The 16,484-nt window shown below is 37.7% G+C and overlaps 1 protein-coding gene across 8 annotated transcripts in view; it reads left to right on the top strand.

Moving 5' to 3' along the window:
- Impg2 (interphotoreceptor matrix proteoglycan 2) overlaps positions 1-16,484 on the top strand; it is a 240,980-nt gene that overhangs the window by 73,645 nt on the left and 150,851 nt on the right. For 6 of the 8 annotated variants that reach the window (XR_015452507.1, XR_015452506.1, XM_087214537.1 and 3 more), the window contains 2 exons: positions 994-1,014; positions 13,939-14,183. Coding sequence is in view for 6 of the 8 variants with exons in the window: in XM_087214537.1 (XP_087070663.1) it covers positions 994-1,014; positions 13,939-14,183 (266 nt within the window). In the remaining 2 variants the exon portion in view is untranslated. The remainder of the gene's footprint in view (positions 1-993; positions 1,015-13,938; positions 14,184-16,484) is intronic. The other 2 variants (XM_087214545.1, XM_087214529.1) reach the window with 1 other exon arrangement.

Here is a 16,484-nt window from a genome sequence, read left to right as displayed (position 1 = left end):
TTTCAGTATCTTGTCATACATCATAATTAGTTCAGATTCTTTTAAAAAGGGTGTGTTTCTACTGATTTCCACTATGCTTATTTATTTCCTCTGGAAGAAAGGATATCCATAGATATAGCGGTCAACAGTATGTTTGGTCTTAGTTTTAAAAACACAAATCAATCTGAACTGATTGTTCTTCATGGCAGAATTAAAATACATCCAAATTACATTTTTCCTTTCTTCCACAATCAGACATTTAAATTAGACCCATGATGGCATAGCTAGGAACTATTTTTCATAACCTCTCTTTTCATAGGTTTGGCCATATGCCTAATTATTGTTGATGGTATAAAAGTAGAAGGGATGTACGTAAACTTCTTTTAAATTTCTCAATGTCTTATTTTAGTGTGGATCTATAAATCTGAATTTTTCATTTATTTTAATACTATTACATATGCATCTTCAAAAAGGTTTCCAATTTTAATGTCAATAATTGAAGTCCTCTGCTGATCTACCAAAAACAAATTTAATTATAGCCAAGGGAGGTGGTGCATGCTTGTAATCCCCGGTCTCTGGAAGGCTGAGGCGGGAGGGTTGCCATGTCTGAGACTAGCCTGGGATACTTAGTGACTTAGGGAGACCTTCTCTACAAATAAAAAATAAAAAAGGCCTGGGGAAGTAGCTCAGTGCAAAGATCCTGGGTTCAATCTTCAGCACTTCAAAAAATTATTCACAAAGAAATGTCATATTAATTATTTTAAAATATTTTTAAGCAGAAGTTTAAGCGACTGTAAAAACCTTTGACTTTAAAGTAGGGTGTTTTCTTCACTTTCATTCATTTTCTTCAAAGAACAGAACTTTGCTAGTGTCTGATACTATGAAGCATTTTCATTTCAGAAGGTATTTCAAAGAAAATCAGAAGAAATATATAAATAACTTGTACTTTCAGGAATGCTGTGACATTTATAACTGTCTTAAATGCTGATTAATAATTTCCATGTTTACTTCCAGGTCCCCTAAAGAAGATGGCAGGTAAAGTACTTTCTGGTAGCCTCTGTATTGTCAGGAGGTAGTTTAGAAACTATAGAAGCCTGAGGTTTAGGTGAACATGACTCAATTCTTCAATTGCTTCCAATATCACTATCCATTTCCTTACAGATAAGGGGGTTGGCAGATGTTTTCTGTTAAAGATCAATGGTAAATGTTTTAAATTTTGAGTTCATGTAATGTCTGCTGCAACTGCTCGGTTTTATTAGGTGAAAATAGATACAGACAATACATTGTAAATGAAAGCACACTGCTATGTTCCAGTAAAACTTTACTGATGTACACTGAAGTTTGGATTTCATATATTTTCACATCATCAAAATTATTGTTTTGATTCTTTTCAACCACTTAAAAATCTATTGACTCATGAACAGCAAACTAAATTTCTTTTTCTTTTGTATTAAATTCTTTTATTGGTACATTGTAGGTATACAACACAATTACATTTCTCATTGGGAATTGTACCTTTACATAATGCATCTTGGTTCTTATTTTTTCCCCATTCCTAGCCCTCCCTTCACAACCTCCATGCTTCCCTATTTACAAAGACTTTAGTTCCATTTTTTCCATTTCTCAGCATTTTTCCTTTCCCCTGCCCCTCCCACTACCCCTACCCCTTTGGACCTTTTCTTCCTATTTTATATTATCGATTATTCATTCTAATCATTGGTACATTTTAGGTATACAATATAATGACATTCATCATTGGAAATTTGCACCTTTACATAGTCTCTCTTGGTTCTTATTTTTCACCCTTGCCCAGCCCTCCCTTCAACCCCTCCAGTCATCCCTATTTATAAAGATTTTGTTCCTATTTTTCCATTTTCTCATATTAATCCCATTCCCTTCTATCCTTTCCCCTAGCCCTCCCACTTCCTTCCCCTTTGCCCCTTTTCTTCCTATTTCACATGACATATTATACATTTAGTCCTTATTTACACTTTCAATTTCTCACACCAGAGAAACTATTTGGTACTTACACATGTGTGTCCTATTTATTTCACTTAAGAGTATCGCCTCAATGTGCACCCACTTAGCTATAAATGTCTCTAATTTCTCATTTTTTATGGCTGAGTAGTACTCCATTTTATCAAAACAACACATTTTCTTTATCCAGTCTCCAGTTGATGGGTATTTGGGCTGTTTCCAAGTTTTAGCTATTACAAACTGTGCTGCTATTAACAAGGGTGCACATATATCACTGTGGTATGATTCTTTTAATTCTTTGGGAAGATCCCCAGCAGTGGAATAGTGGGGTCAAATGGGACTTCCAGTCCTAGTTCTTTGAGGTATCTCCATACTGATTTCCACAGTGCTTGCACCAGTCTACACTCCCACCAGCAGTGGAGCAGGGTTCCTCTTTCCCCACAGCCCCGCCAGCATTTGTTATTGGTTGATTTCATGCTAGCAGCCATTCTTTCTGGAGTGAAGTGGAATCTCAGCATTGTTTTCATTTGCATCTCTCAAATGACCAGTGACGTTGAACATTTTTTCATGTATTTCTTTGCTATTTCTACTTCTTTGTCTGAGAAGTGTCTGTTCATTTCAGATGCCCATTTTTGGATTGACTCTTTAAATTTGGGAGGTCTGATCTTTTTAAGTTCTTTATAGATTCGAGATAGTAGACCTTTGTCTGAGGAAGAGCAGGTGAAGATTGTTTCCCACATTGTGGGTTGTCTCTTCACACTGCTGGTGGTTTCTCTTGCTGTGCAGAAGCCTTTTAATAAGAAGAGATCCCACTTGTTGATTGTTTGTGCTAGTTGATGGGCAACTGAGGTTTTGTTCCTAAAATCTTTTCCTACACCGATGCCTTCACGGGTTCTACCTAACCTCTGTTCCAACTGGTTCAGAGTTTCTATTTTCATATTTAGATCTTTAATCCATTTTGATTTTAGTTTAGTGCATGGTGAGAGATATAGGTCTAGTTTTAATCTTTGGCAAGTTGAAGCCCGATTTTTCCAGCACCGTTTATTAAAGAGGCTATCTTTCCTCCAGTGAGGGTGTTTGGCTCCTTTGTCAAAGATGAGATGGCTGAGTGTGTCTGGCATTGTTTCTGCATCTTCTAATCTGTTCCACTGGTCCTCCGGTCTGTTTCTTTGCCAGTACCATGCTGTGTTTATCACAGTAGCTTTGTAGTAGAGTTGCAGGTTGTGGATTGTGATACGCCCTGCCATGTCTCTGTTACCTAGAATTGCTTTTGCTATTCTGGGTCTCTTCTTGCTCCAAATGAATTTTTGGATTTTTCTCTCGAGGTCTATGAATTATGCTGCTGGGATCTCAATTGGAATTGCATTAAATCTATATAGCAGTTTTGGAAGTATGGCCATTTTCACTATATTAATCCTTCCTACCCAGGAGCAGGGGATGTCTTTCCATTTTCTGATATCATCTTCAATCTCTCTTTTCAGAGTGCCATAGTTTTCAGAGAAGAGGTCTTTGATTTCTTTCATTAGGTGGATTCCTAGGTATTTCAGTTTTTTGGATGCTATTGTGAAAGGAATTATTTGCCCTATTTCTCTCTCAGTGAGTCTGTCATTGGTGTAGAGGAAAGCTATTGATTTTTGTGTGCTGACCTTGTAACCAGCTACTTGACTGAATTTGGTTATTAAGTCTAGAAGACTTTTGGTGGAGTTCTTGGGGTCTTCTATATAGAGTATCATGTCATCTGCAAATAATGACAATTTGACTTCTTCATTTTCTATCTTTATTCCTTTTATTTCTTTCTCTTGTCTAATTGCTTTGGCTAATGTTTCCAGAACTGTATTGAACAAGAGTGGTGATAGTGGACATCCTTGTCTTGTTCCTGATTTGAGTGTGAAGGATTTCAGTTTTTGACCATTTAGTATGATATTGGCTGTTTGTTTTTCATAGATGGCTTCTATCAGTTTGAGGTAGAGACCATCTCTTCCAACTTTTTGTAGGGTTTTTATCATAAATGCATGTTGGATTTTGTCAAATGCTTTTTCTACGTCTATGGAGATAATGATATGGTTTTTGTCCTTGGCTCTATTGATATAGTGTATTACATTAATTGATTTTCGTATGTTGAACCATCCCTACATCCCTGGGATGAATCCCACTTGATCAGGGTGTATGATCTTCTTGATGATCTTCTGCATTCTGTTTGCCAGTACCTTATTAAGGATTTTTGCATCTATGTTCATTAGTGAGATTGGCCTATAGTTCTCTTTTTCAGTTGGGTCTTTCTCTGCTTTGGGGATGAAGGTGATGCTTGCTTCCAGGAATGAATTTGGGAGTATTGCTTCCCTTTCAATTTCATTGAAGAGTTTCAACAGTAGTGGCAGCAGTTCCTCTCTAAATGTCTTGTAGAACTCAGCAGTGAAGCCATCAGGGCCCGGGCTTTTCTTAGGTGATAAGTTTTTAATTACATTTTCAGTTTCATTGGTTGATATTGGGTTGTTCAGAATTATTAGGTCTTCTTCATTCAACTTTGGTAATTCATATGTATCTAGGAATCTGTCCATTTCTTCTGTGTTGTCCATCTTATTGGCGTATAGGTTCTGGAAGTAGGTATTGATGATCCTCTGGATTTCTGTTGGGTCTGTTGTAGTTTCACCCTTTTCATTCCTAATTGCATGGATTTGGGCCTTTTCTTTCCTTTTTCTGACAAGGTTGACTAAAGGTTTATCAATTTTGTTGATTCTTTCAAAGAACCAACTCTTGGCTTCATTGATTTTTTGTATCATTCTCTTAGTCTCTATTGCATTGATTTCTCCTCTGATCTTTATAATTTCTTCCCTTGTATGAGCTTTGGGGTTGTCCTGCTCTTCTTTTTCTAGAAGCTTGAGGTTCAGCATCAGGTTGTTTAATTGGGCTCGTTCTGTTTTCCTAATATGCATATTCACTGCTATGAATTTCCCTCGTAAGACTGCTTTCATTGTGTCCCATAGATTCTGATATGTTGTATTGTCATTGTCATTTAATTGAAGGAACTGTTTGATTTCTTCTTTAATTACCTCTGTGACCCATTGGTTATTCAGAAGTGTGTTGTTCAATTTCCACATGTTTATGAAATTTTTTGATTTTCTTTTGCTATGGGTCTCCAATTTCATTGCACTATGGTCTGATAATATACAGGGGATAACTTCAATTCCTTTGTACTTACTTAAACATGTTCTATGTGTGAGTATGTGGTCTATTTTGGAGAATGACCCATGTGCAGCTGAGAAGAATGTGTATTCTGATTTTGTGGGGTAGAAGACTCTGTAAACATCTGTTAAGTTCATTTGTTCAAGAGTTTAATTGAGTTCTAGTATTTCATTACTTATTTTTAGTCTAGTTGATCTATCTATTTGTGCCAGTGGGGTGTTGAGGTCCCCCACTACAATTGTATTAGTGCATATATGGCTTTTCATGTCTGTTAGTATTTGTTTTATATAGTTGGGTGCACTAGTGTTTGGTGCATAGATATTTATGATTGTCATGTCTTCCTCTTGGATTGTTCCCTTTACAAGGATTTAGTGTCCTTCTTCATCTCTCTTAATTAGTGTTGGTTTGAAATCTACTTGATCTGCCAAGAGGATAGCTACTCCTGCTTTTTTTCGGGTTCCTGTCATATGCAGTATTGTTTTCCACCCTTTAACTTTCAGTCTATGAGTTTCCTTTTGAATTAAGTGTGTTTCTTGTATGCATCATATTGTTGGATTTTGCTTCTTTACCCATTCTGCCAGTCTATTTCTTTTGATTGGTGGATTGAGACCGTTAACGTTGATGGTTATAACTGAAACGTATTGAGTTGTCACTGCCATGACTTTTTCTTTTTGTTGGGGTCTCCCCCTTTCCATTTAATTTCTTGTCATGCCAGCTGGGTTCATTCTGCTTTGCTTCCTGGGGTTGTGATCCTCAATGTCTGTTCCTAGGCTATTGTATAAAATTCTTTGGAGTGCTGGTTTGGTATTCACGAAGTTCCTAAGGTCCTCTTTGTCATGAAAATATCTTATTTCTCCATCAAATTTGAAAGATAGTTTTGCAGGGTCCATCAATCTGGATTGGAGGCTGTTTTCTTTTAGGGCTTGGAATATGTCACTCCAAGCTCTTCTTGCCTTGATGGTTTGTGTTGAGAAGTCTGCTGTGATTCTGATGGGCTTTCCTTTGTATGTGATTTGTTTCTTTTTCTCTAAGTGGTTGTAGAACTTTGTTCTTCTGTTGTGTTTCTGGAATCCTAACAAATATATGCCTATATGTAGATTTTTTTTTTTATCAAGGCTATTTGGAGTCCTATATGTCTCACTTATCTGTATGTCAAGCTCTTTTCCCCTCCTTGGGAAGTTTTCTGCCATTATTTCTGTGAAGAGATTTTTTATGTCATCTGCACTCTCTCCTGTTTCTTCATTGACCCCAATCAGTCTTATGTTATTCTTTTTTGCATCATCTAGCAGCTGCTGGATTGATTTCTCATGTTCCCTTATAATTTTGAAGCAATTTTTCTTTTCATGGTCACTAATTGCAATCTTATCTTCTATATCTGAAATTCTGTCCTCACATTGGCTCATTCTGCTGTGTAGACTTTCAGTGGAGTTTTTCATGTCCTGGAAATCTATTTGCATCTGTTTTATGGATTCCATTTGTTTCTTATGTTGGGATTCCATCATGTTCCTCAGCTCCTCTCTAGATTTATTAATCATGTCTTGCACTAGGGGCACAATTTCTCCTGTTATCTGAGAAATTATTTCTGATTTCATTTTTTCCAGATCCCCTTTTGTTGCCAGTTCAGTGGGTCCAGGTGGTTGAGTATCAGAGGCTTCCGTGTTATTTCCCTTTGGGGTTGCTGTAGGTGATCTGGAAGTCTGGTTTTGAGACTTATTTATTTGTTTTCTCATTTCAACTGGGCGGGGGGCTGTTAGTGCCTGCATGGATTACCTCCTCTGAGCTGGGTGAGGTAGGACAGGGGCCTTGAGCAGCGGTAGAGATGGTGACCCAAAAGCCCTTTCCTGTGGGCTGGGAGCAGCCGGAGGGATGGTGGCCGGGAAACCCCTTCCTCTGGACCAGGAGCAATGGGATGGTGGCTCAGAATCCCCTCCCTCTGGGCCAGGAGCAGTGGGAGGGATGGTGGCCCAAAAGCCCTTTTTTCTGGGCTGGGAGCAGCGGGAGGGATGGTGACTGGGAAGCCCCTTCCTCTGGACCAGGAGCAGTGGGTCGACGGCTCAGAAGCCCCTACCTCTGGGCCGGGAACAGTGGGACTCAGTACCTTGGTCTGGTGGCCTGGTGTCCTCTGCGCCTTGGTCATGTGGAATCAGGTGGCTGCCTGTCTGCAGTGGGGTGATTCGGTGTTTTCCGCGTGACTCAGGACCTCGGTAGGGCGTGCACAGACCTGCCTGTCTGCAGAGGGCTGATTCGGCATGTGTTCTGAGCGACTGGGGTGTGTGGAGTTTTTGATCTCCTGGAAATCTGTTTGGATCTGTTTCATGGATTCCATTTGTTTCCTATGTTGGGATTCCATCATGTTCCTCAGTTCTCTCTAGATTTATTAGTCATGTCTTGCACTATGAGCATAATCTCTGCTGTTATCTGAGAAATTATTTCTGATTTCATTTTTTCCAAATGCTCTTTTGTTGCCAGTTCAGAGAGTCCAGGTGGTTGAGTATCAGAGTGTTCCATCTTATTTCCCTTTGGGGTTGCTGTAGGTGATCTGAAAGTCTGTTTTTGAGGCTTGTTTATGTGTCTTTTCATTTAGCTGGGGGTGGTGGTGGTGGTGGTGGTGGTGCTGTTGGCATCCACACAGCTCACCTCCTCTTGCTGGGGGCAGTGGAATGGTGGCCTGGAATTCCCTACCTCTGGTCTAGGAGCAGTGGAATGGCTGCCCTGAAGCCCCTTCCTCTGGGCTGGGAGTGGTGGAATGGCTGAAATGAATAATTCTTGATCTCTGTCCTTTAGGAATACATATGTAATGATAATTGATTTCAGAGATGTCAAAGTGCTAGTTCTTTTTCTTTTGTATTTTATCATCTCAGGATCCCTCTGGGATAGTAGAAATGAGAATTAATACTCACTTTCTTTTTAGAAACTGGGAAATTTTGCCTCAAAAAGGTAAATTGATGTCCTAAGTTATATGGCTAGGCAATAACAGATATTTTGGCCTAGGTAATCAGATTTTGGTTTTCTGTACTTCTAGCTGATGTATACTACTGTATATGTATTATGGGTGTATATATTGAGATGTATACTCAACCAAAGGCCAGATTGTTTTCGTGCTGCCCTCTTGAGGTGATTAAAATGCTAAAATAACACCAAACCTTGAAGTTAACCTTATGATAAAAAAAGTTATACATTCACTAAGTGCTAACACTGCTGTATAGGGACACATACAACAAATCCATGCAAACCCATTAGATTTTGTGATACAATTATTAGCCAATGTATAATTTTAAAAAAATTCCAGCATTATGACATATTACTTGATGGAATTTATCTGTAACTTTTTGGTATGCTTATATACTAAGTTGTATATGAATGACTGTGTGGCACAGAAATGTTCTGTTTACAGAATACATATCCCCAAACAATTATATGCTTATGAAAGTGTCTATTCATTTTGTAACTCTTTCAAGCTTCACTCATTTATTTTAAGTTAGTAGGACCCATTAATATTATATACAATATACAATATAATATACCTATGTACTTCATAACTTCCCTATATAATATACATACTTCTAACTTCAGTTTCAGCTTTGTAATAAGTACTATAGCAGAAGGAATATCTGAGTTTCTCTGAAGTATCCTTATTTTGGTTGATCTTGATAAGATGTTATACTGTCCCTGGACAAGGAAGTAGGAGGTTCCCAAAGTGGTGATGAGGAATCTAAACACACCCTACTCAGAGAATAGTTTACAGGTTGCAGGTTTGCTGACACTCATTGCAGAAAAAAAATTTCAAGACATGTCAATAAGAGGCATAAAGGGATTTATAAGGCAGAAATTTAAAAGTAGACACTCAAAGAAATAGAGTGCGGGTCCAAGAGAATACACATACACACAGAGAAAGAGGGTGAGAGAGAGAGAGAGAGAGAGAGAGAGAGAGAGAGAGAGAGGCATTCATAGCCTGGGGCTAGATATATTTATGGGAAATTTGTATGTGGAACTCTGTATAAACTTGTGAACCTGTGGAAAGAGGGCATTCAATTTACAGGTGAAAGGTAGCAGCTCTTTATGTGGTGGCTGAAACCATTCACAGGTAAAAGGGGATGGGGCAGGCTTATTGTGCTTTGACACACACACAAATTTTTTTTTTAAACTGGACTTGTGTCCAGAAGCTATAGTTTTTATTTTTAAAATTATGATTTTCCTTATCTGTACCTATCTTTATTTCTTCTATCTTGCCTCAATATCACAATTTTTCCTTTGAAAAATCTGTTTATTCAAAGCCAGTCAAGGCATTCAAAGTGAGGAAATAAGAAAAGTTGAACTTCACCTCCACATGACTGATGTCTCTGGAAGTAACTGTCAGATATAGAAACTCTTCTATATACAGCTGTTTCAGTCCATTTCAGAAGATGAAACATACTAGTAGAGTATTTGTTGGTTAACTTAAAGTTACTGGCTGAGGACCGCCAGCACACTTCTTATAGACTTTGGTTTTCTTTCAATTTGTCTATCCAGAGACATCTTTGCACTCCATTACTGTGCCAGAACTGAGCCTGTTCTGGGTCATAGTGAAGTTCTTGGCCCTAAGAATACATGGTTTCTCAGTACCTCAAACATATTTTTGAGTTCTCTTTCTAGGACAAAAACATAGCAATAAAATGTAGCACCTGACTGAGCCATTTTATCTTTGATGAATTTATCCTTAGTAGACAGGAAGATTATAATAGAAGTGTTAGTTTTGGATGTCCGGTGGAAACACTAGGAAGCAAATAATGTTTGCCAGTAAAGCATAATCTAGTCAGGAATGCCTGATTTGCATTTCTTGATCCAGGAACATTCCTTTTGATCTTCTCCCTGTAATATTTAAGCCATGCAAAGCAGATGATAGCCTTCCAGTAAATGCTTGACTTTCCTTGTCCGATTTTCTGTATAGCCTAGGACACAATTCAGGGTTTATTTGGCACAGCCTTCTCTCCTCTCCTCCCCTTCCTTCTCCTCTCCCCTCCCCTGCTCCTACCTCTTCTCTCCTCTCCTCTTCCTCTCTCTTTCTTTCTTTCTTTCATCACTGCATCATACTTTAGAGTCATGTTGACAGTACAAGTAAATATATTAGGTTGTGTAAAATTCTCAAGGAGAAGCCCAACTTTGTAATATGGAGATATGGTATAGTCAATTCCACTGAACAGAGAGAGAGCATATACATCCTCACATCGTTGAGTTTTTTCCCTAAAACAATGTCTCTAAAATGATTACTAACAGCGTACAAATGTATGAAGATAATATAAATACTCTCTAATGTGGAAAATTGCTATTTTTATATTTGTAGACTGAAAATGATTCAAATTAGGAGTATTACATTCTGTCATTTAAATAGAACAAATTCAGTTTTATCTGCCTGTATTAGTGAACAAAATTGACCATTTACCCCATTATTTTCAATATTTGTAGAAATATTATGAACCAGACATTGTTCTAGATGTTTGAGACACAGAGCTTAATAATAATTGTGCCTATACAGTTGGAAGGAGATAGAATATGACCATGAATCACACCTTCAGTTTTTGAAAGAGCTTCCCCCAAGAGGTGACATCTGAACTGAGAGAAAAAAGAAATAGCCAGGTGAAAAAAGTGAGTGTGTGCATGTGGGGGATAATATGGGGTGGAGATAATAGCAGGCATTGTAAAGAGAAGAAAGTGGATGTGCAAAGATCTAGAGATGGCAGTACCTGTTGTATGCCAGAGTACCCCAGAAAGACTGAAGGCTCCTAAAGAGCAATAGAGAATATGATGTGCTGAGTTCTGACCAGTAGGTGTCTCTCTTACTGTTTTATTCCACCTTAGAACCATCACTGTTATTTTAGTATTTTACTGAATTTCTTTCCTTATAAAGAAAGATTGGAAATTATCCATGGATCAACATGTCTTAATGTGCAAAATTTGAAGGCTTTAACTGCTTTAAGGGATTGAGGGAACTTCTAGACGATAGCAGATATTTTTATTATCTAGACATCAGAATTCTCAGCTATCGTTTTTAAGAGTCTTAAATGATCCAGTTAAAAGAGGCAGCTTATCAGATCTGAGAGGAAAACAGTATTGAAGTGATTCAGCATTTCCACTCACTGATAAAAAAAGAAATAAAACCATTTCAATGCTAATAGAGACAGGAACATCAGAGAGATCTGGCTGTTTATATAGCAGGTGGGGTGTCACTTTTTTTTTTTTTTTTTTTTTGGTACCAGGGGTTGAACTTGAGTCCTTGCGCTTGCGAGGCAGGCGGCGGAACCACTAAGCTAAATGCCCAGCCCTGGTGGGGTGTCACTTTCATGGCATTTCCTACAGTCCTGAGCATCACCTGTACCATGTAGCTCAGAACTAGTTCAAACCAGTCTATGCTCCCAGGAAGGAAAGGTCTCTTAAGACCACATGGTTTCCCCACATGGTTTCTTAAGACCACATGTGGTTTCCCCAACCACAAAAGATAATTAATTCTCTAGGATTCCCACTGTTCTATTTAAGATGAGAGCATCTACCAGCTGTCCAGTTACTAAATGGCTGGCTCATACATTGTCTTCTCAAAGGAAAATCTGTAAGGAGTTATAATCAGAAGTTTTCTTTACAAGTTTGAAATCAGGAAGAGGAAGTTGAATGACTTTAATGGACAGTATAATTAAGGTATGATAGCTTTTATTGGTTTCCAATCTAGAGATGTATCTTAAAAGGAAGTTCTAACATACTGATCAGAAGCCTTCCACTAAACAGTAACAAATTATTGATAACTCTTTTCCCTAAATTGCATGATATCATCATTTTGTTGACACCATTTTGTGTGTGTGTGTGTGTGAGGAGGGTTACTGGGGCTTGACCCCAGGGAGCACTAGCTTATTCCTCAGCCCTTTTTAATTTTTTACTTTGACTCAGGGACTTGCTAAGTTGCCTAGTTTGGCCTCAAACTTGCAATCCTCTTGGCTTAGCCTCCTGAGTAGCTGGGATCATGGGAGTACAGCACCATGCTGGTGATATTTTTTGTTTAGCTATGGCTGTAGTTTTCTTCTTATATTCAGACAAGTATAGACTTCCACTCATCCAGCAGACCCTGGGTACTTCTCAGTGGCAGGTATCAAGCTGAACCTTGGGGATAGAAACTCAAGGGAAGAGAAGCAGTCTTGTAACATTAAAAAACAAAACAAGTCAGGGAAGGCTATAATAAGAATATATAAGTAAGTTCAGAGGAAGATCCACTGAATTTATTTTGTGCTTTGATTTGGGAATCATTTTGCTACTGTGGAATGTTTGAAGCACCAAATTGATTCCATTGTACATCTGTCCTGGATGGTTTATCTCTGAAAGGTTGTGCTCTCCTTGTCCCTTGAGGGATATTGATAGGGCTTGCAGCTGCTGCCTGTCCTGGCTGTGTGTGGAGACAGGCTGGAAGCCAGCATGGTGACTAGCACAGAGCTTTCCCTACAATGACTTTTTATAAAAATAGCTTCTTTAAAGCACTGAGAGCATAGCATCATACTGTAGTTTAGAATGCAGGTGCTGGAGTGAGGTACATCTTTGTTTAAATCCTTACTCTACTACATCTTTATTATGAAACTTAAAGAAGTCATAGCATCTTTAAAGCTCAGTTTCCTCAACAATATTCTGAAAATGATAAAAACCTTTCACTCAAGTGATTAGAAAATTAAAGATATAAAGCCACACAAAATGTCATGTTATAAGTTCTTAGAGCTTTTAGTTGTTAGAGAAATCTGGGTGAGAGTCTAGGACAGTGGTGGTGAACCTACCTCATGTGTGTCGCTATGAGCTATTTGTTATTACTGGAAGCTCTAAAAGGCTTGCCATCACTGGTCTAAGAGGAGTATTCCTATTTGCTTTAAATTTAGTATCCTGATGTTATTTCTCCAAATTACTATTTTTAAAAAAACTTTTTAATTCTTATTAGTACATGTTTGCAATACGTAATGATTACATTCATTGTGAGGAATTGAACATGTACATAACACATCTTAATTCTTTTTTTCCCATCCTATCTATCTATCTATTTATTTATTTATTTATCACCAGGCTCAGATTCACTTATTTATCTTATGAGTCGTTATAAAGTTAACTATCATATGTACAGGTTAACAATCAGACTAATAGGTCAAAAGACATATAAAACACACAAGACAGTTATACTAAATCTAGTACATTTAGATACATTGTCCATGCTGGATTACAGTAATTTTTTTCTTTCTCTCTTTTTCCTATTATCTGTCTTTTGTTTTGCACTTTATTTATATACTGAGTTTCTCACATGAGAGAAACTATGTGATATTTAAGCTTGTGTGTCTGACTTCCACCATAAACTATGGTTTGGTACATATTTTTTCCAGCAACAACAATAAAGAAATATAAGAAGATTTCTTATTGTTGGGAGAAGTTAGAAAGGCTTTCTTTTAAAAGAATCAAGGAGAAGTGCTAATAGGGAAAGAAGGAAGAAGGCTGATTGTTAACAGAAAGGAATTGGCTTTAAAAGGGGAAAAAAAAATGTGAGAATAGAAGAGACAAGAGGCTCAGATAATTCTGCAAGGTTGACTCTGTGTCTTCCTTAGAATTCTTGCCATGTTCTTAGAGTTTTGATTTTCCATTGTCTGAAAGGTAGGGATGGAAAAAAATTTCCCCAAAGTTTGTAGAGAATGTTGATGGAACCCATTCCTTTTGATTCTCCCCCTTAGGTATGTTTGTCCTTTATGGGTTAAAACTATTTTAGCTGTGCTTCCTTAGCTGGACCTAATCTGTTCTTTTTTTTTCCATCCACAGTGGAATAGATGTTCATTATGAAGTTACCTTGAATGGAGAGGCAGTCAGTAATACCACATGGGACCTAATTAGCCTTCATTCCAACAAAGTAGAAAACCATGGCCTTGTGGAATTGGATGATAGGCCCACTGCTGTTTATACAATTGGTAACTTCAGAGATTATATTGCTGAGACACTGCACCAGAATTTTTTGGTAGGGAATTCCTCCTTGAATCCAGATCCTGATTCTCTTCAGCTTATCACTGGTGAGTTTTAATGATGTCATAGAGTTTTTTTTAAAAAATAGTTTTAGATTCTTTTCCACCATGGTCTGCTGAAAAATAATTTATCTAATTATATGTGGTTCAGAGTTTTCTGAGAATGTATGGCACAAGAATCATTGTATTATATATGGAGCATTAGCCATGAAGCTATTTTGGATAGCTTAATCAAATGCTCTCTGGGATATTTATGGACAAGGAAAGTGGAGAATAGCATGACATTTAGAAATATTTGGACAAGTGGGAGCAAAGTATAAGGAAAAGAAAGGTAGTATAACTGAAAGTATGAATTGAAACAATCTGTAGTGCTGCAAAGCAACTAAGATATGAATTCTAGCAGAAATTCAGGTGATCAAGGCTTAAAAGGCAGACAGTAGAAGAGAAGGAACAACTCAGAAAAGCTATTCAAAGGTCTTGGTCACAGGAGAACTGGGTGCTGGGGAAAATTCAATACTAATTTTGAATTCATATAGCTGTGGAAATCCAGCTATGATCCATAATGAACAGGTAGGTCTTTTTAGAGAGATCATCAAGGAGAAGGTGACTTCCCTGGATTTGGAGGGTGAAGTGTAGCCTAATAAACCGGAGACTAAAGTTTGCTTAGAGTTGGGCTACTAGACATAACATCTTAACTCATCAGGGACATGGGGTCTGTTAATTTACTTGCTACCTCATGTTTGCTTCTCTATGATTTCATTACTTATTGATAGCTTAGCGTTTAAAATGTATATTTTATTGAAGTGAAAGTATGGGAGAAGTACCAGTTGTCAAAGATGAAAATCCATGTATGAGAGGCTATAGCCTCTTTATTTCTCATACTTTTTGTTATTTGTTTTTTGAGACAGGGTCCCATTTTTTACCTCGTGCCTCATCCTACTGAGTGCTGGAATTACAGGCATGGACCACCACACCTAGCTCTTCTCACACATTTTTCTTTTTCTTTTTTTTTTTTGGTACAGAGGATCAAACTCAGGACCTTGCACTTGCGAGGCAGGCGCCAGAACCACTGAGCTAAATCCCTGGCCCCTCTCACACGTTTTTAAAGGGAAAAGAGCTCCAATCCTTCATTAAAAGAAAACCTTTAGACAAATTAATTTAACAGTTTTGTTGAGCAAAGAATGATTCATGAGTTAGGCAGCCCCTAGAATCAGGACAGGTTCTATAAGACTCTGGGGCTTTCCCTGGGTGGATAATATTTACAAATAGAAAATGAGAGATGACTGCAGAAAATGAAAGTGAGGTTAAGGATATGGAGGATGTGGATTAATTGGTTAAAGCCTGGTTTTTGCCTTATTCTACCTGGTTTAATAGATGCTCAGCTGTTGTGATTGGCTCATACTCAGATATAATATTATATAAGTAAACACTTAAGTTAGGTACTTTTGTTTTGTTTACATTTGTAAGTACTGAAGCTTGTTTAGGTCTAATTTAGTTTGATTTAATGCCTTTCAGGCAGCTATAACCTAGGCCTGTGTATGTGTATGCGCGCAAGTGTGTGTAGATACAGAAATAAACAAACAAAAATAGACACTGGAGAAGCTAGAGAAACTCACTGGATTTACATAGAAAGGGCAAAAAATGGTTAGTGGAAGAGAATGAAATAGATTTATAAGGTAAGACAGAGAGGTACTTAGGGAATCAAGATTTTTGAGGGGTTAGAGTTTGGAGAAACAATTTTTAGAGAGATAAGAAAGCCTTGTTTGTCCAGGCAGTATCATGGTGTGTGTAGTGTGTATACTTGTGTCCATCTGTGCATACATGTATGTGGGTTGTGTGTTAGAGAGGTAAGAGACAAAAGAAAGAGAAAAATTTTACTGTGTGATATGACCCCTTATTCTTGAAAAAAGAGAACATTTTAAAACAAATACTAGGCTTTTAAACTATTTTGTCTGCTGGATGGTTGTTTCTTTAATGTGACACTGAGCTGAGACAGATCCACAAGGTAATCTTAACACTTTGTATGAGTTGCACAAGACTTTAAGATGTTAGTGAATGTTAGTGATATAAAGCTATTAGTTCTAAAACATAGATCCTTTGTATTTTGGAGCATGGTAGGCACCCTGGGCTCCTTTCCTCATAATATTCCTTTGCCTTTGTTGAATCTTGGAATAATTGGGCCAGATAAAATAGTGAACGTCTTCTCTAAGAAGCTTGCAGTCGGAAATTTCGGCCTGATCATGAGTACTGCTTATGGGCAGAAGACTTTAGGATTTTGAGTATTGGGGTCAAACTCAGAAAAAATACAGTTAAGAGGTCAAAACCTAAGGGAGGGCCGGGGATTTAGCT

Source organism: Heterocephalus glaber, unplaced genomic scaffold, assembly GCF_053883595.1.
Source record: "Heterocephalus glaber isolate CG9 unplaced genomic scaffold, H.glaber_assembly_v1.0 deba00000122, whole genome shotgun sequence".
NCBI lineage: Eukaryota > Metazoa > Chordata > Mammalia > Rodentia > Bathyergidae > Heterocephalus > Heterocephalus glaber.
Note: the sequence above shows the minus strand (reverse complement) of the source record. Positions and strands in the feature narration are given on the sequence as shown.